Genomic DNA, 20,658 nt, shown 5'->3' on the forward strand with positions numbered 1-20,658 from the left:
CCAGTGAACGCTTGAACCTTCTGTAATAGTTACATATGAGTCCCTCAGTTGTCCTCAGTGTGAAAAGATGGATCTCAAAATCATACAGTCATTGTCAGAAAGGGTTTAAATACACAAAAATGCTGAAAAACCAAAGAATTTGGGGGACTTGATGAGTTTTTCTGAAGAACAGCAGGCAGTTTAACTATTCAGGACAAATAAGGGACTCATGAACAACAATCAACAAACAAACAAACAAAACAAAACAAAAACAATTCAACAATTATTTTCTCTTGTGGACTATATGTAAACATCTTTTATGTGAAATATGTTATTGAGGTCAGTACTAAATAAAAAATAACATGCATTTTGTATGATCCCTCTTGTTTTGGTGAAATAATTAATATTTTGCAGATTCTGCAGGGTGTATGTAAACTTTTGAAATTTAAAATAAATTTAGACTGAAAAATTTACATACACACACACACACACACACACACACACACACACATATATATCAGTGAGCTATATAACAAAAGTTAACCAATTATGTAACACAAAATAACGATTTTTATGTGGTAGCAGGAGTTCAAGAAGAGGCTAATGTTACGACAGCTAAAAGTAGAAGATTTTTTTTTTTTTTTTTTTTTTTTTTTTTCCAGTGGATCAAGGCAAATCAGCATTTATTGTCATTCAGATGTTATAGTCATACTGAAACAGGACCACGTTTCTCTTAGAGGAACTGCTAATTTTATATCCAACTATCTTGAGCTGTGCGACACTTAACGAAAATATTGCACAAGATTAGAGCATATACAATATATATCGTACACATTAAACAGTAACACAGACAGAGCTTTATGGGACATAATATAACACCAATCCAACTACAGCTCAAAATTATTCATACCCTTGGTAAATATGATCAAAGAAATGCTGTGAAAATAAATTTGCATCATTAAGATAATTAAACAATATCTACTGAGAAACCAGGTTATGTTAAAGTGCTTTAATTAACAGTTAAATACTGTAATACGTTAAAGCATTGAACACCTTTTTAGTTTAGTGATAGTTGTTCATGAGACCCTTGTTTGTCCTGAAATGTTAAACTGCCTGCTGTTCTTCAGAAAAATCCTTCAGGTCCAACAAATTTGTTGGTTTTTCAGCATTTTTGTGTATTTTAACCCTTTCCAACAATGACTGTGTGAGTTTGAGATCTATATTTTCACACTGAGGACAACTGAGGGACTCATATGCAACTATTACAGAAGGTTCAAACGCTCACTGATGCTTCAGAAGAAAACACGATGCATTAAGAGCTGGGGGGTGAAAACTTTTGAACAGAATGAAGATGTGTACATTTTTCTTATTTTGCCTAAATATCACATTTTTTTCATTTAGTACTGCCTTTCAGAAGCTACATAAGATACTTACATGTTTCCCAGAGGACAAAATAATTTCAATTTACCCTGATCTTCAAATTCAAAAAGTTTTCACCCCCCTGTTCTTAATGCATTGCGTTTCCTGCAGTTAAACAGCAGGCAGTTTAACTGTTCAGGACAAATAAGGGACTCATGAACAACAATCAACAAACAAACAAAACAAAACAAAAACAATTCAACTATTATTTTCTCTTGTGGACTATGTGTAAACATCTTTTATGTGAAATGTGTTATTCAAGTCAGTGCTAAAGAAAAATAACATGCATTTTGTATGATCCCTCATGTTTTGGTGAAATAATTAATATTTTGCAACAAAATTTAGATTTACACACACACACACACATATATATATATATATCAGTGATCTATATAACAAAAGTTAACCAGTTATGTAACACAAAATAACGATTTTTATGTGGTAGCAGGAGTTCAAGAAGAGGCTAATGTTACGACAGCTAAAAGTAGAAGATTTTTTTTTTTTTTGTCCAGTGGATCAAGGCAAATCAGCATTTATTGTCATTCAGGTGTTATAGTCATACTGAAACAGAACCGCATTTCTCTTAGAGGAACTGCTAATTTTATATCAAACTATCTTGAGCTGTGCGACACTTATCGAAGATATCGCACGAGATTAGAGCATATACAATATATAAAGTACACATTAAACAGTAACACAGATAGAGCTTTATGAGACATAATATAACACCAATCCAACTACAGCTGAAAATTATTCATACCCTTGGTAAATATGATCAAAGAAATGCTGTGAAAATAAATTTGTATCATTAAGATATTTAAACAATATCTACTGAGAAACCAGGTTATGTTCAAGAAGAGGCTAACGTTACGACAGCTAAAAGTAGAAGATTCATAATTTTTTCCAGTGGATCAAAGCAAATCAGCATTTATTGTTATTCGGATGTTACAGTCATACTGAAACAGATCTGCATTTCTCTAAGAGGAACTGCAGAGGACAAAATAAGTTCAATTTACCCTGATCTTCAAATTCAAAAATTTTTCACCCCCCTGTTCTTAATGCATTGTTTTTCCTTCTGAAGCACCAGTGAAGGCTTGAACCTTCTGTAATAGTTGCATATGAGACTTTCAGTTGTCCTCAGTGTGAAAAGATGGATCTCAAAATCATACAGTCATTGTTGGAAAGGGTTTAAATACACAAAAATGCTGAAAAACCAAAGAATTTGGGGGACTTGATGAATTTTTCTGAAGAACAGCAGGCAGTTTAACTGTTCAGGACAAATAAGGGACTCATGAACAACAAACAAACAAAACAAAACAAAAACATTTCAACTATTATTTTCTCTTGTGGACTAGGTGTAAACATCTTTTATGTAAAATGTGTTATTGAGGTCAGTGCTAAATAAAAATAACATGCATTTTGTATGATCCCCCTTGTTTTGGTGAAATAATTAATATTTTGCAGATTCTGCAGGGTGTATGTAAACTTTTGAAATTTAAAATAAATTTAGACTGAAAAATTTACACACACACACACACACACACACACACATATATATATATATCAGTGAGCTATATAACAAAAGTTAACCAGTTATGTAACACAAAATAACGATTTTTATGTGGTAGCAGGAGTTCAAGAAGAGGCTAATGTTACGACAGCTAAAAGTAGTTTTTTTTTTTTTCCAGAACTTTTGAACAGAATGAAGATGTGTTTGCCTAAATATCATATTTTTTTCATTCAATACTGCCCTTCAGAAGATACATGTTTTCCAGAGGACAAAATAAGTTAAATTTACCCTGATCTTCAAATTCAAAAAGTTTTCACCCCCCGTTCCTGTTCCAAACAAAGATTCACATATAATGTACTCACCCCCTTGTCATCCAAGATGTTCATGTCTTTCTTTCTTCAGTCGTAAAGAAATTATGTTTTTTGAGGAAAACATTTCAGCATTTTTATATAATGGACTGATATGGTGCCCCGATTTTGAACTTCCAAAATGCAGTTTAAATGCGGCTTCAAACTATCACAAATGCGGTTGTAAACGATCCCAGCCGAGGAAGAGTCTTATCTAGCGAAACGACAATTTATCTACTTTTTAATGTCAAATGCTCGTCTTGTCTTACTCTGCCTGGACTGTTTTTTTTTTCGGTTTATGACAGGGTATGTCGAAAAACAAAAAAATCAAAATCGGGGCTCCACAGCAGTCCATTATATGGAGAAAAATCCTGAAATGTTTTCCTCAAAAAACATAAAAAAATAATTTCTTTACGACTGAAGAAAGAAAGACATGAACATCTTGGATGACAAGGAGGTTAGGAGTGGACTTCTCCTTAAATGCATTGTGTTTCCTTCTGAATCATCAGTGAATGTTTGAACCTTCTGTAATAGTTGCATATGAGTCTCTCAGTTGTCCTTAATGTGAAAAGATGGATCTCAAAATCATTCAGTCATTGTTGGAAAGGGTTTAAATACACAAAAATGCTGAAAAACCAAAGAATTTGGGGGACTTGAAGAGTTTTTCTGAAGAACAGCGGGCAGTTTAACTGCTCAGGACAAATAAAGGACTCATGAACAATAATCAACAAACAAACAAACAAACAAGCAAAACAAAAACAAATCAACTATTATTTTCTCTTGTGGAATATATGTAAACATCTTTTATGTGAAATATGCTTTTCAGGTCAGTACTAAATAAAAAATAACATGCGTTTTGTATGATCCCTCTTGTTTTGGTTCTGCAGGGTGTATGTAAACTTTTGACTTCAACTGAAATTTATTTTAATAATTAAACGAATTATTAAAATATGTTTAGACTGAAAAATATTATGTGAACACACACACACACACACACACACACACACACATATATGTGCACCTGGTATTCATCACGTTATGGGGACCAAATGTCCCCACAAGGATAGTAATACCAGTAAATTTTGACCTTGTGGGGACATTTGTGAGGTCCCCATGAGGAAACAGGCTTATAAATCATGCACAATGAGTTTTTTTGAGAAAGTAAAAGTGTGCACAGTCTCCTGTGAGGGCTAGGTTTAGGTGTAGGGTAGGTGTAGGGTGATAGAAAATACGGTTTGTACAGTATAAAAACCATTACGCCTATGGAATGTCCCCATAAAACATGTAAACCCAACGTGTGTGTGTGTGATATTTTTTTGTCTGAATTTATTTAAATAATTCATTTAAAATACAGGTAAAGCACTTTTGTTGAAGTGCTTTTAACTCTGTCCCATTAAAGTGCGTTCATTTATGCAACTAATGCTTCTGTGTACTTGAATATTACATTAACTCTATATCTGTATAATATTACATTTCTTTGCACCATCAGGCTGGTTTCGTCAGCGTTTTGGAAAACAAATGAATGATTTGGACCAAGTCAAACCATGTTTATGTTCTCAGACGTGCTCCTCCAGTCACTCCAACGCCAGCAGCTCCGTCTGCTCACCTTCCTCCTCCTCTTACTCCCTGAAATCCTCCATATCAGCCAAGCCGTCAACCTCAGATCAGCCTCTGCCTTCTGTGCTTTTCTCAGCCTTCCGCTCCTCTCTCAGATATGACGTTTTTGTGTGTCATAATGATGAGGACAGTGATCTAGCACAGAGTCTGACCTCTTTCCTAGAGCACCCGTCTAACGGACTGCGTTGTTACCTGCAGGAGCGGGACTGTCCAGTAGGAGGTGCTGTGTCCACTGAGCTTCTGCAAGCAGTGCAGGACAGTCACTGCTGGCTGTTACTCATCACTCCAAACTTTGTGAGGGATGATTGGTGCTTATATCAGATGCACCAGGTCCTGTCTGAGGGGCCCATGTCACAGAGGATCATCCCGGCTGTAGTAGACATGCCCAGGTCAAAGCTCCCGCTCGAACTGCGCTTCCTCTTTACTGTGGATTTGAATATGAACAAAGAGTTTGGCAACACTCAAGTCTACAGGGCGGTACTTCAGTGTGAGTACTTTGTATCCACACATATATTAGCGACTGTGTTTATCTTTATTTAGTGTTCGCCGATACTTGAACTGCATTTGCAGTTTCCATCCACAGTGGAAAAAAAACAAACACGTGGTGTAGAAACATATTATTTACTCAGAAACTGAAAGTAAATTTCAAAAGCAAATGGCAAGTAATACATTGAGTTAAACTTGAAATTTTCAAGTAGAAAAACGGTATTTTCTCTTAAAACACACTCCAATAATCTTTTATTTATTTACAACTTTACAAAGATTTAAAATAAACTAACCAACTTCATGTGGTACATATTTGACAGTCATACATAAATGAAACATGAATCTATATTCATAGTTTTTAGCAGAATGCATTTTCAGAATGAACAGATGTGCTCAGTCTAAGCGATTTGAATAAGTGCATTAAAAATGTGATTATTAAAAAAACCCCAAATAGATGCAAAAAAGATAAGTGGCATTTATTTACTTATTTATTTGCAGAAATCTCATCTGACTGATATACATTGCATTGCATTATTTTTTCAGTTGTTTATGTTAAAACTTTGTAATCCAAATAGAAATTTTATATGCAATTCAAATAAACAAATCATTTTAGGCCTTGTTTGTGGGTGATTAATCAAGGCAGTTGAAGGGACTGTTCACACAAAAATTAAATTTCCTTGATCCCATGTTGTTCCAAACCTGCATTACACCCCCCCCCCCCCCAATTTGCATACAGTGCAAATGATCTGTGATACTCAGGTGAGTTGCTTAGTAAAATTTTTGTGCAAAACTAGACAAATTTTAGACAAGAGGAGTAGCACAGGAGCTCAGAGAAAAACAAAACAACCTCACCAAAGAACCTAGACAAAACACTAGAGAAACAAGCACAAAGAAACTAGAGAAACAAAGACACATCAACCATAAACAATGAATAAACAAGACTAATTCATCCATAAATAATGGCAAGACAGGGCTAATGAACCAGTAAGAGTTTACCAGAAAGAGGAAACAAGGAAACATGTGCGTCACGCAAGATACAAAATAATGCTGATATGATGTAAATCTATTCTGTGAAACTTAAAAGGAAATAATTTGCAAAATGTACACTCATTTCGGTACAAATAAGAACAAAAATGTACCATCAAAGAAACCCATAATACAACTCATGTGCAACTTTTCAAGTCTTCTAAAGGCATACAATAACTTTGTGTGAATAATTTGTCACTTACTGAAAGTTTCAGTTTTCATGCTAAGGTCTTTTTACTAAGCCTGTCAGTTGATTAAATGTTTTTACATTTTACAATTACATGATGTTTTGATTAATTAATCTAATTAATCGCAAAATAAATTTGACTGTGAAAATACCCACAAAAGATTATTTAAAGCTTTTTTTTTTTTTTTTTTTGATTCAGCATAGAATTTATTTCACATAAACATTTACACAAAATACAGAAGAACCCATTATAATCAGTGATGCTGTCTACACTGGATGCGGCGCAGCAAGGCACGACACGACAAATCCCCAACAGTAAACTGCTGCCACATTCTATTTATGACATGCTCGAGCAAAATTCAAATAATTTGCAATGGTTGCTTTGTCGCTTCCAGTGTAGACAGAGTTAAGCTGTTGTGTGCCGCCACAACTGTCACAGTGTAGATAAGGTGTTAAGACACAATGGCCTTAAGTAAACTATGGAACATAAAAGAAGATAATTTGAGAAACATGTCAGTATTTTTTGTTCATTTAATGAAAATCATTTGTAACCAAAACTGCTTTGTTACTAACAGTTTTCAAAATCCCTTCTTTCATGTTCACAAAAGATTTTCACAAAAGATTTTTTATTTTATTTTTGGTTTTATTTTTATTCTTATATACTGCAATGGTATTTTCTCTTAAAACCCACTCCAATAATCTTTTATTTATTTACAACTTTACAAAGATTTAAAATAAACAAACTAATGAACTTAATGTGGCACATATTTGTCAGTCATACATAAATGAAACGTCAGATTCCTGTAGAATTTATAATTAACTGAATGTGTTTACATACGCAATAACTAGGTTTATATATTTATCGTAAATAAATCCAATTTGTTTCAGTGTCATACATTTTAACTAACTCAATATTGCTTCTTCTATATTTTATCTATGTTCATAGTTTTTAGCAGAATGCACTTTGTTACCAACAGTTTTCAAAATACCTTCTTTCATGTTCCACAAAAGATTTTTATTTTATTTTTGGTTTTGTTTTTATTCTTATTTATTTATTTATTTTTTAATGAAATGATACTCTAAATAAGAAACTAAATTTGTCAGTGGGTGGCGGTAAATGTGTTTATGAGTCATTCATTTATTCATTCGATTTGTTCAAATGGCGGATTCGTTCAGGAACTAAACACTACTATGTTGGTCGGAGATGCGCAACAATTCTGCTATGGCTTCAAAGGTATGCTCTCGGCAAAACTGAGCAAAAACACATATATTGTGTTTAAAATATAATTCAGTATCAACTTGTTTTCTGAACTGTTGTATAAAATTGCATTTAAGCTTATGATAGATCAGGACAAAAGCAGAACTTGTGTCATATTGCTTTTGCTGCCCTTGTGATATGTGATATATATAAAATATGAGACAAAACACATAAAGGTTCATTTTTTGCACCAATATCTTGAATTCTAGGGCATAACTGCATTTATGGAGTTGTTGCCCTGCATCTGACCCTGGACCACAAAAATGAAGCATATAGCGTTAGTTCTGGCAGGTCAAGTGAGTCAAGCTCGCATCAGCTGACTCCCAGCTGATCACATCTACCTATAGGAATACGGCACCTATCATGGCATTCCTATATAAACACCCTCCTCCATCCCCAACTCCTCCTTTTGCCACAGTCAGGACTTGGCTTCTGATATTCCTCATTGAATCAGACTCCTTTTATCTGAATAATTTCTTACACTTAAATATCATTAAGTACATTAATGATATCTGCTTTGTTCTGTTCTGTTCTGTTTACCCTGGGGGGTTATTATTGCTGCTCTGCCTGCTCATTCATGACATGCTGCATAGATGGGCAGGGACTTTTTTGCCCAGAACAGAACTATGCCGCCAAACCACACTGTAAGCTAACTGTCTATCATTTTGACAACAGTGGTCCTGACAAAACCAGTCATAAGGGTCAGTTTTTAAGGGTCAAAGGTTTCCATTGATGTATGGTGATTAGGATAGGACAATATTTGTCAAAGATCCAACTATCTGAAAATGTAGAATCTGAGGGTGCAAAAAAAAAAAAAAAAAAATCAAACTATTGAGAAAATCACCTTTAAAGTTGTCCAAATTAAGTTCTTAGCAACGCATATGACTAATCAAAAAATATGTTTTGATATATTTACGGTAGAAAAAATTACAAAATATTTTCATGGAACATGATCTTTACTTAATATCCTAATGATTTTTGGCATAAAAGAAAAATCGATCATTTTGACACATACAGTGTATTTTTGGCTATTGCTACAAATGAAGAGTTCAGATGCAAAACCAGCTAAAAGCCATCTCGGTCAAAAATGAGATAATGATACTGAGTGAATGCTCTCGACACATATTATACGTCCATCAAATACTTTTTCTTCAAACTCGCTAAAATACCAGCCTCAGCCCAATCAGAAGCACCGGTACTTACATAGAAACCTGTACATCTGAGCCTGATAAAAATGTATTTTTTAAAGAAAGATGTCAGATGGATTTAGCTGGTTTTGCATCTGAACTCTTCAAATATACCTGTGCTACTTAAGACTGGTTTTGTGGTCCAGGGTCGTATATTTGTCAAAAGTCAACTGTATGAAATGTAAGATGATGTACAGGTCTGGGGGCGGGGCCAGTGCGTTAACTGCGTTAAAAAAATACGTTATTTTTTTCATAACTAATTAATTAACGTGTTGTTCCACAAACTTCTGTTGCATAATTTTCCGATCCTTTCCTCCCGTTTCTGTTCACTGTAATACAGCATAGAAATTGTGCTTTACCCGAAAAACTTCTATTAAACACAGATAAAGCCTTTTTCTGTGAAATTTCTGTAAACCAGACGGGAATGTTTATATTTCAAATTTTCCCACACTGTTTTTGGTAGATACTGTTTTGTCATGTCTGGTAACAGAACATAGATTCTCAACAACATTTTTTTTCTTCTTTTTTTCCAGATTTGAAGGACATGTCTGAGAAGGAAAAGTCCAGCAATGCGTCTCAGTCAGACGGCTGAGAACAGACTCAAAGTATCAACATTCATTGTATTGACCGCAATGACAATACTCTTCACTTCCAAGAAGTGACATCCAAACAAGCCAAGGTGCACTGTAACTCCACATGCACCATATCTCCGTGTAATGTCTCAGAGTTCTCAAAATTAAAATGAAAGGTGACTAATGTCAAAATTGGTCAGTCTAACCATTAAGCTGGTCATACATATATACACATGCACTACCATTCAAACATTTGGTGTCAGTAAGATTATTGTAATGTGCCACATTTCATATTATTATCAGCATTGAAAACAGTTGTAATGCTTAATATTTTTGCAGAAACTGTGATGTATTTTTGACATTTGCTTTAATTAATAGAAAGAACAGCATTTATTTGAAATTGAAATTTTACTGTCATATAAATTTAATGTCTTTGTTGATTTTTTTTTTTAAATATTAAAAATAAGCGCATACTTGTATACTTGCATTGCTGTGTAGAAACTATATATTAATATCTGTGATGTTTATGATGTTTTTGCACTGGTTGTTTCATTAAAATATGATACCTATAGTAAGAGTGTCAGCCCATACTTTTCTGAAGATATTTATGTTGTGTTGAATATATCTTGTGAAATGAGCCCTAGATGGCAACAGAAATTCATAGTACATGAGCTCAAACATGATGGGGCATATGTTTCCCTTTCTGATTTTAGGTCAGAGTCAGATTAGAAGAAGGGCTTATGTAATATACCCAGTAAAATATTATTTTCAAATTATTCTCACTCAAATACACCCACTCACACGTACAAAATACATGTGCACAGAAGGAAACTCAAGCAGCTGCAGATATAAATGATGTTAATTGCATTTGCTGTAATGTATATAATTAAGATTCATATCATTATTAAGAGCATATCTCATATGCAGATATTATTAACCACAGAGAACTCAGGACTGGTTTTCTGCTTGTCATCTGTAGTTGAATTTGTGCTTTGAGTAAGATGTTTCACTGGCATTTCAGTGCGTTCAGAAAGGCTTTAAGCCACAGTCGGACATGCCATGTAAACCAACAGGACACCTCAAAGAACTGCAAAAGCATGATTAAATGTTCTTGGCAAATAACATGTCACATGTCGTAATTCCCACTGGCAAATGTGGATTCAGGCGTTCAACACATTAAACTGGTTGAAAAAATGTAAAATACTGTAGATTTTCCTTTGTCATTCAGTAGCTGAAACTGCTGAAATGAGTGTAAGTATGTGCATGATGTGCATTAGAGCATCTCAGAGGAACACCACTTAGAAAGACATGGATGTTGGGGGATTAAATAAGATTATGTTGCATTTAAAATTAAGCTCACTTTAAGAGACAATACAATGCCTATTTTGTTTCTTTATTTTAAACTGTCCATTTTAAAGGAAATATTCACCCAAAAATGAACATTCTCCGAAAATGTACTCACTTGTAGGCCACGCAAGATGTAAATGAGTTTGTTTCATCAGATTTGGAGAAATTTACATTTACATTTACATTTATTCATTTAGCAAACGCTTTTATCCAAAGTGACTTACAAGTGGGAAATATGTCAAACGATTTGTCCTAAAGAGGCAAAATGACTTAGGAAGTGCTCATAATACCTTAAAACAGGCATTGTTCAGATACGTACAAGCTAGAAAGGGAAAAGAGTAGAATAAACAGTTTTTTTTTTTTTTAAGTCAAATAGTTTCGAAAGAGATGAGTTTTCAGCAGTCGCTTGAAAGTTGTTAGGGAGTTGGCATTCCGGATAGCGGTGGGAAGATCATTCCACCAGCCGGGAACGGTGTAAGAGAATGTTCTGGAAAGTGATTTTGTGCCTCTTTGTGATGGTACAACAAGGCGTTGCTCACTGGTGGATCTCAGACTTCTGGAGGGAGTGTAGATTGGTAGCAGTGAGTGGAGGTAGGCAGGCGCTGAGCCTGTGGCTGTTCTATAAGCAAGCATCAGTGTCTTGAATTTGATGTGAGCCGCAACCGGGAGCCAGTGCAGGGTGATAAAGAGAGGTGTGACATGGGCCCTTTTGGGCTCGTTGAAGACCAGCCGTGCTGCTGCATTCTGAATCATTTATAGAGGTTTGATTGTGCATGAAGGAAGGCCGGCTAGAAGAGCACTGCAGTAGTCCAGCCTAGAGATAATCAGGGCCTGGACAAGAAGTTGCGTGACCTGCTCTGTTAGAAAGGGCCTGATCTTTCTGATGTTGTGTAATGCAAACCTGCAAGATCGAGCAGTTTTAGCTATATGGTCTTTGAAAGTCAGCTGGTCATCAAAGATTACACCAAGATTTCTGGCAGAACTTGATGGCGTAATTGTTGATGAACCTAAATGGATGGTGAAGTCATGCTGTAGAGTTGGAGTGTCAGTCTTTGCCAGGTTGAGCTGTAGGTGATGTTCTTTCATCCACGCCGAGATGGCTAGGCAGCCTGAGATCCGTATAGCTACCGTTGGATCATCTAGTTGAAATGAAAGATATAGCTGTGTGTCATCAGCATAGCAATGGTAGGAAGCCATGTGCCTGTATGATGGGCCCCAGTGATGTAGTGTATATGGAGAAGAGGGGCGGTCCAAGAACTGATCCCTGAGGAACCACTCCAGACCATTAGTTAACATCTTGTGAAGCCAAAAGCTGTGTATTTGTAAGAAACAAATCCATCATTAGGGCATTTTAACTTTAAACCGTAGATTCCGCCCTAAATTCCATAACCCATAAAACACCATAATTCATAACATTGCTTTCTCCAATTAAAAAGTTCATCCTCTGTTGTATTCTCCAACCTCTTTTTTACATCAAAATCCACCCACATATTTGTTTAGAGCCGTTTTGGCTTGTGAACAGAGCTTGATCTGTGCATATTGTTCTCTTGATTCAGATGAGGCAACGTTTTCACTAAAGAAATGATTATATGGATTACGGAATTGAACCAGACGTGACAGTTTGATTTGATTTGATTGATTTGTGTGTTACAAACATGCTGGTTTTGGCTGATTCCTTTAAGACTGATTGTAAAATTAAAAGATTACTGGCAGTTCACCTTAGTCAAAGTCCATTCATAATGTTTAGTGGATGTTTTTAGGACAAGAAAATAAAGTTGAGAGTGAGAAAGAGAGAGACAGAGAGAGATAGAGATGGATCAATTCTTGGACTTTAGAAGGTTCCTTTATAAGGCCTCAGATTCCTCCAGAGAGATTGTAATAAGAATACTATAAGTTAATTAACAATTTCTGCAACCCAAGATGGTTGGATAAAACCAGATGCCGTCCCGCTGAAGGAAAAGCACAGCTGCTGAATATGAAGCTGATGCAGTTTATTCTATTTGTATCCAACAACAGCACTGAAGAAACGTCTGCAGATATTTGTGAAGCGGCGTTAGTTTACTGAGGAGCTGATGTAATGACTTGCATAACAATGTTGCCAAACCACCCTGGACAGTATTCTCATTTTGTTTTTTCATTCACATGTCAATGAAATGATTAACTTAAGAAATCAATATCATTCAAACAGTTTTAGGGTTTGAAGGTTGAGGAGAGTGGTAAACATTCATGAATGCGGTAAGTCCTCTCTCGTCATGTTATTTTATTTGTGTAAATAATGGAAATTTGGACAATCCTTTACTGAGGTACATTTATTCTACAGTATATTGATAATATGTTGGCAATTTATCTTGTTTTAATGATGATAGATTTAGCTTTTGGACTAAAAACAACTTTTTCCACTGATGTTTTGACATTTCCGTTGACATGGATAGCCTGCAGTACAACAGCTGCAACCCTCTTTAACTCTTTCACTTTATTGTTTTCATCAAATAAATTTACTGTGACCGTTTATATTAATCATAGGCCTTTAATGAAAACTTGCTGTGTTGGAATTTGTTCTTGTAAGTTACTGTATCAAAAACTGAATGTGTGAAAACAGCACTGCTGATGAAAAATTTAATTGGTTTGTCCAACCATACTTAACATACATAAGATAGGAAGTAATAAATTTATTTATTTAACCTGGAAAATGTGTCAACACAGTGTCAGTGTATCTGGAACATAAATTTCTATTAGTTTAAACAACACATAAAAACCAGAAAGGACTTTGCCTTCTCATTTCAAACACCACAGTGTGCCACTGGCATGGGAATATGTGATGGAAACAATTCAAATTTCTCTACCAGCCGCTGCAGAATAATTTCCATAAAATTATTTTGTCAGGGTGTCAATTTTTGCAGTATTATGCCAGTCGTGGTTTGTCCCAGTAGGAACTGGCGATGTTTTTGACTCTTTGCCCTGGTGAAAAAACCAGCATATGCTGGTAGCTGTTTTGATGCTGGGATGCTGGTTAGGTATGTTTTGGTGCTGGTTTAAGCTGGTCCTTTGCTGGTCTATGCTGGTCCTTAGCTGGTTTATGCTGGTCCTTTGCTGGTTTATGCTGGTCCTTGACCAGCAACATGACCAGCATAAACTAGCAAAGGACCAGCTTAAACCAGCACCAAAACATACCTAACCAGCATCCCAGCATCAAAACATACCTACCAGCATATGCTGTTTTTTTCACCAGGGTGTTGTTTACAGTATTCACTCACTCTCTTTCTGTTTCTTTCTTTAACTTTTCTTAGCTTTTATTATTATTATTTATTTATTTTTATTTATGGCTGCTTTATTAGCATATCAGTTGTGTAACACTACACTGTTATCTATATATTTTTTAAAGTAGGATTATTTGTCAGTATGTATCTTAACCTTAACACTATTTAAACATTTTGAATTAAAGACCATGAACACGCTGACATAGCAGGGGGTAAGTTGTCACAATGCAACCTGCCATTACAACCAATAACCAACGATTCATAAAAAACGAACGTGTCCATTAAAAAATATAATCAATAAACACGCTAGTATTCAGTATCATACTCGTATGAAGGACTGAACTTTCCTACACAACCCCTCTACCGGTCAGTCTCGTTTGCGCATGCGCTGTGGGACAGTCTTTAGTGGGTACACTCTGTGCAATACAGTGATGTGACCCCACTAGAAAAGCCTTCCGAAAACATCGAGATTAAGATATTAATGTTACTGGGAGCCAAAAGAAGCGATTGTTTCCGTTATGGGCGTTTGAAGGAAACACTGAAATCAGTGAAGTCATCCAACGGCGCCTCCCATTTGAACAGCAAAGACGCCCGTGATCGCACACTTAATATCGCAACTTTGCTCGTAGGATGTGACTGTACAGCGCGTTTGATCTGGGGGAGAGGGGGGGACTATCCGGACAATCCACATTCACTTCCTGGACTATATTTGCGTTTTTAACTATATCTACATGCATCCTGGTAAGTTGATTTAAGTCTCAATCAAGTTAGTTCAGCTCTTTTGAGCTGCGTCTTAAAATCTAGTGCGTTGCCTAACGTTACTCCATGTTGAGGATGCCCAAACATGTTGTCTGTGTAGGCAGTTCACTGCGTTTTGAGACCGCTTACATTAAATGCGAAAACTTAACTTAACTTAACTTAACGTTTTCTTAACTTTAATAATTTTGGCAGAAATGTGGGAAACACTGTTTCACAAATCCCTCTCTTTCTTTCTCTCTCTCTGTTGTTTCCACGAAGAACTGTTAAGTTCCAGTTGTGCAATCCGTTTTGTGGTGATGGAAATGTGGTTAGTTGTTTTGGTTTTAGCTCTGCCATTGATCTGACGCTTTTGTCTACAATTTTAAGCAGGTCTGATTTTGTTGGTCTGGTCTCCCAGGCTGGTTTTAGCTGGTATATCTGATTGACAGCTGGTTTTCCAGCGAAGTGTCCAGACTCCTTTAGAACCAGCCAACAGACCAGCCTGATTGGGAAAACAGCAAACCAGTTTAGGTCTGATTCAATTTTTTTTTTTAGCAGAGTTTAATCGCAATAGTGGTTAGTCTGTGGTTTGAACCTGGCATTTTCAGTTACTACTTTCATTTTCTCATAACTTTAACAACTAACATATCACGCAGGAAAAACTGACTTAAAAGATGTTTTACCAGTCTTAGCTGGGTTGTGCTGGTTTAGCTGGACTCCCAGCCTGGCGGAACAACTCTTCAACTAACTACTGGCTTAGAACCTCTCTAAAACCTGCCAACAGAACCAAGACCAGCAGACCTGATTAAAAGGGATTTTTATAGCTGTTTTTCTTCTTTGGAAAGCAAAATCCTTATCACATACATCTACGTTTTTTGAGCCCAATGTCACAGTTAATATTAGTGGCAATTTGCAAGGCAAATGTAAAATATGGTGACTTGCAAACACGATTGTTTGTCTGAGGCAAATGCAAATATGTCAAATTGAAGTATAAGGTTTGTAACTTTTTAAACATAAAGTTGATTTGTTTGTTATTATTATTATTATTATTATTATTTAGCAGTATAGCAATGTTATTATTACATGCAGTCATAACAAGGTAACAAATGTTACCTGTGAAATAAAGTAAAAGTTAGAGCTACTTGTATTGTTATTTTTGTAACTAGGCTGATTTAGATGACCGTTTCAGGTTCAGGTTGCATCATTTAGTTGCTAAACTTCGTATATACATGTGATGAAATAAATATTTAATACTTCTCATGTGAGAAGTTCACTGGCAGTCTTACACCATGCTTTTCTTCTCTCGTACCCTTATGAAAGCCAGGGCCTGATTGCATTATGTCTGTGAACGTCTGGCTAAGACTGACAGAATATTTAAACATTAGATAATGATTAGCAATTCACTCAAGCTTTTAAAGGCACTTTGAAATGCATTACACAGTTTTGATCGTTGTATTGAAAGGCGATTGCATGGTAATGCATTTATGGTGAGGATATGACAGCATGTTTGAGGTGGCTCTTTCTTTGAACACATTTTTTTTTTTTAATGTTTGCAAATTGGATTTAGCTTCATCTATGTGTAGTTTTGTTTGAAACTGTAAAAACACAAAGCAGTTTAACTGTGGCCCTCTGTATGAAATCAGTCTGTGTCTGAAGAACTAGAGGTGCATGTGCGACTGAGTGTGTTAGTTTTTATTTCCAAGAAGAGTTGTAGAACAGAATAGAACTTCTGTATGCAGAGTTTCAGATCTACAACTTGGATCAAGGTGTAATAACCTTCATCTTTGCAGTTGCACACTTACAGTAACTGCATTTTTTGAGCAGATTTGAACATAGCTGCACTGTGGGTTAGTTCATTTAAGCAATCACTCAATGCCATGCTTACATTGATGCAAAAAGGCATTTCAGGTTGAATCACAAGTTCCTAAGAAGGCCTTTTTCTAACGCAACAATTCATGTGGTTTTGGTCCTGCTGATAAAGGGTCATGCTGTGCATGGTTTTGCAAGATAGTATTATTTTCACACGATGAGTTAAGCTGGCACTTACATTATATTTCACATGAAAAAAAAAGCTGTCACAGACACAAAGAACAATGACTCTTCTGCTAATGAAAATAGTTACTTTGAAGGTTGTTCACAACTGGCTTCACTTGACAAAATTCACAGAACTAAGAAAACTGTATTTTTGTTAAAAAAAAAAAAAAGTGAAACAAGTAGTGACGTTTAAAAAGTGTTAGACAAGCAGCGGAGTATTGGTAAATGCTCTAAACGGCTGTTCAAAAAAGTGTGGAAATTATGCTAATATGAATTTAAATAAACGTTGCATTGCACAATGCTTTCGGGTCATTCCGTGTCAACTCAACCAGAGGTCCCCGGCTCAAATTTTAGATTTTGCTAATATTTTTTTCTGAAAAAAGATACACATGTATAGTGATGAAAGTCAAAATATTAGATGTCACTGATAAATATTTACTGAGTAATCCACTATTTTGTAAAGGGAGGTCAAAATGGCTAAAATAGATTCAGAGGTAAGTTACAGGGGGATTAAAAATGACTTTGGAAAGATGGCAGCATTATTATCTTATTTTTACACAGAGATTGGTAATTCTATTAGTAAAATCTGTTGACTTTAGCACTCTTTGTTGCATTATGTGTCAATTGTGACCTTTCCAAAATGAGGACACAGCACTTTTCAGCGTTTTTCTCAAAAGTTTGCATGCCTGTAACTCACAAAGTATTAAAGATATCTTAATGCCCTATTAGATATTGGGTCTTAACAAACTTTCCTTTTGGCATCTTTATTTTTAATGCCCTATGAGATTCAGTTCCAGAGATATTGAAATTTCAATATGGCTCCAGGAGTAAATCATTAAGATGTACACATTTTCAGTGGTCAAAAACCAAATGTGGGTAATATAAAGAACAATGTCTGAAGAAGAAATAATGTTGAAATTAGAATTGTTTCTTGTTTCCCTCTATTACAACAACTGCATAGAACATACCTGTCTGAGTGTTAAAAATGCACTGAAATGGCCAAGTGCAAATGGTCAGTGGTCAGTTACCTTGCTTTCTGTAGTCTATTCATAAGATTCTATATTTGAATCAGTTTCAGGTATATTTGGAAGAAGGGATTTAGTCATTTTATTCTGAAAAAGATTCTATATTTGATTCAAGATTTGCATAAAATGCATTCACATCCATAAACCAAGATTTGGGATTAATGATTAAAATGTCTTTTTCTTTTTAATTGTTATAAAATATGAAGCATAATCATTGATCAAGTAGTATCTACTGCTAAAGGGCACATTTGGCAGAATCACTAATAGTACCTCAAACATTTAAGGTCTCTCACATTTGAAATAATTAACACTGGGTAATTCTGAACCATAGGAAAATGGAATCCTGTGTAATATTATTGTATATTTCACCATGTTCATACTTTACCTAGAGCTAACAATTAACCTTGGTAATTCTGACATGTCACACTTTACAATCCTAATCTCTTTGTTGGTTACTTTTATTATTTGCATATTTGCTTTGTAAACAGTAATGACCAGATAAACACAAAACAACATTTGGTTTGACCATTGAAAATGGGTAGGATCAGTGGCGTAGCGCAAACTGCGTTGGCCCACCCGCAAGAGTGGAGCCGGGGCCCCTCACCACATAATTAGATGGGAGATTCACCTTTTCATTCAAAATCGTGAATTAGTACTGTGGAATTTAATAGTATGTAATTATTTCATATTTATTTATTAAGAACTTTTCACAAAAAAAAGAATAAAAGAAACACCAACAATAAAACAGCAATTACATTAACTTGTTAAAATGCAAGGGAGCACATGACGTCAAAATATTTTTTCTATCTGCAGTATACAACAAAGATTCATGACGTTTAACATTCAATAAAGGTAATATATATTACCTTTAAAATCCTCCAAAGCGCCCCTTTCTCCTAGCATTTTTCTGCGCAAAGTCCTTGACAATGTCTGTTATGTCCATCTGACGCGCGTGCTGGCTTTCAATGCTGAGTATCGCAAGTTCAGAAAGTCTGTCCTGGCTCATTGTGCTTCTCATGCAGGTTTTTATTAGTTTTAGTTTAGAAAAAGATCTCTCGCCACTTGCCACTGTGACGGGGACGGTTAAAAAAAGCTTCAGAGCTGTAGCCACATCCGTGACACTTGGTAGAATAGATGTATGCTTCAGAATCAGCAGCTCTGCCAGATCTTTAATTGAGCCCATTTCAAGTTTTTTTTATCTCAGAACGTAGGGCACTTCGAAACGAAAGCAACTGTGATGGAAATTCGGAGGAAATATCATCGTTGTAAGTCACTGCAAATGTTTCGGCACAAGCACGCAACTCATCATCAGTTGCATGTAGGAGTTCACTTGGACGTAAGAAGCAGAATCGTTACGCTATTGTATTCAAGCCTTTGAAACGTTGTTTGAGCTGGGAAACAGCTGTGTCAATGCACGCGTAAAAAACACCAACTGTGAACATTTTCTCGGGGTCTGTGAGACGCTCGTCCTCAGCGATTTCATCAAAGTAGCGCTTCACAATACGTGCTCGTTTTTGCGTGAAATGACAGCTGATGCCCCAGGATGCAGCAAGGCCTTGTGCGGTGCTTTTTATGTTGTCAAACTGGTCTCTTAGCAGTGATAAGTTGTTGCAGGTATTTTCCAGTAAGGTAGCTGCTTGAAGAAGGTCCACGTCTTTCTTCTGCAATACTTGTGAAACTACTTTGACATTTTCCAAAACTCTCTCCTGAAATACAAGCATCATTACGAATTCAAATGTTTCGATCGATTTGATAAGTCCGGACGCCTCTGTACGTTCCTCTGCTTTTTTTGACTGTAGAGCTATTTTGGTTAATGCCTTTAGGATGTCAGCATAACGAAAACGTAGTGCGTGGATAGCATCGGCCCTGGATGTCCATCGCGTAGGACAAAGTCTTTTCAGTGTTGGCTTTGAAAGCTGATTTTCCAACATTTCCCACCTTTCGATGCTTTGGCTGAAGAAAACATAAAGTCTCTGGACCACATCATAGAACTCCTTGATAGCCGTGATATGCTGACACGCGTCGTTTAACACCAAATTCAAATTATGCGCTGCGCAATGTATATACACAGCATTGGGCTCCATGTTTAGGATCCGTCTCTGCACACCAGAATAAATTCCACTCATGACACTAGCTCCGTCATATCCTTGGCCTCTGCATTTTTTAAGTGACAGACCCTTACTTTGGATAAGATCAAGGATTTTTTGTTGGAGACCCTCTGCAGTTTGATCGGTGATATTCTGAAATCCGAGAAAACTCTCAGTGACATCAATGCCGAGTGGATTATCATTTTCATCTTTTCGAACTTTAACGTATCTGAAAATTTGACTGAGTTGATCAACTTTGCTGATATCCTGAGTAGTGTCCATTATGATCGAATAGAATTCTGCGTCTTTTATTTCAGACACAATTTCGTCGTGCACGCTTTTGGATAACAACGCAATCAGTTCATTCTGAATTGCTGGGCTTAAATAATTGACGTGACTTTTTTTATCCAACAACTCTCGGAGCACTGGATCATACCGAGCTAACAATTCAATTACTGACAAAAAGTTCCCGTTGTTTGGTTCATTCAGTTTTTCATTATGCCCTCTGAATGCCAGATTACATGAGGCTAAAGTCAGAGTAACATCAGTAATTCTTGTAAGCACTTGAGTCCAAAAATTAAC

At 35.9% G+C, this 20,658-nt stretch overlaps 2 protein-coding genes across 4 annotated transcripts in view; both read left to right on the forward strand.

Annotated features, from left to right (window-relative positions):
• tirap (toll-interleukin 1 receptor (TIR) domain containing adaptor protein) overlaps window positions 1-10,305 on the forward strand; it is a 12,397-nt gene extending 2,092 nt beyond the window's left edge. Inside the window, exons 4-5 of the mRNA XM_051134738.1 lie at window positions 4,745-5,359; window positions 9,550-10,305. Coding sequence (XP_050990695.1) covers window positions 4,745-5,359; window positions 9,550-9,608 — 674 coding nt within the window. The 3' untranslated portion in view covers window positions 9,609-10,305. The remainder of the gene's footprint in view (window positions 1-4,744; window positions 5,360-9,549) is intronic.
• A 2,772-nt stretch (window positions 10,306-13,077) lies between these two features.
• st3gal4 (ST3 beta-galactoside alpha-2,3-sialyltransferase 4) overlaps window positions 13,078-20,658 on the forward strand; it is a 40,193-nt gene continuing 32,612 nt past the window's right edge. Inside the window, exon 1 of one of the 3 annotated variants that reach the window (XM_051134736.1) lies at window positions 13,078-13,170. The gene's annotated coding sequence lies outside the window, so the exon portion shown is untranslated. Of the gene's footprint in view, window positions 13,171-14,592; window positions 14,934-20,658 lie in introns of those variants that run through there. The other 2 variants (XM_051134734.1, XM_051134737.1) reach the window with 2 other exon arrangements.

The sequence above is a fragment of the Labeo rohita genome, chromosome 18 (genome assembly GCF_022985175.1).
Source record: "Labeo rohita strain BAU-BD-2019 chromosome 18, IGBB_LRoh.1.0, whole genome shotgun sequence".
Lineage (NCBI taxonomy): Eukaryota > Metazoa > Chordata > Actinopteri > Cypriniformes > Cyprinidae > Labeo > Labeo rohita.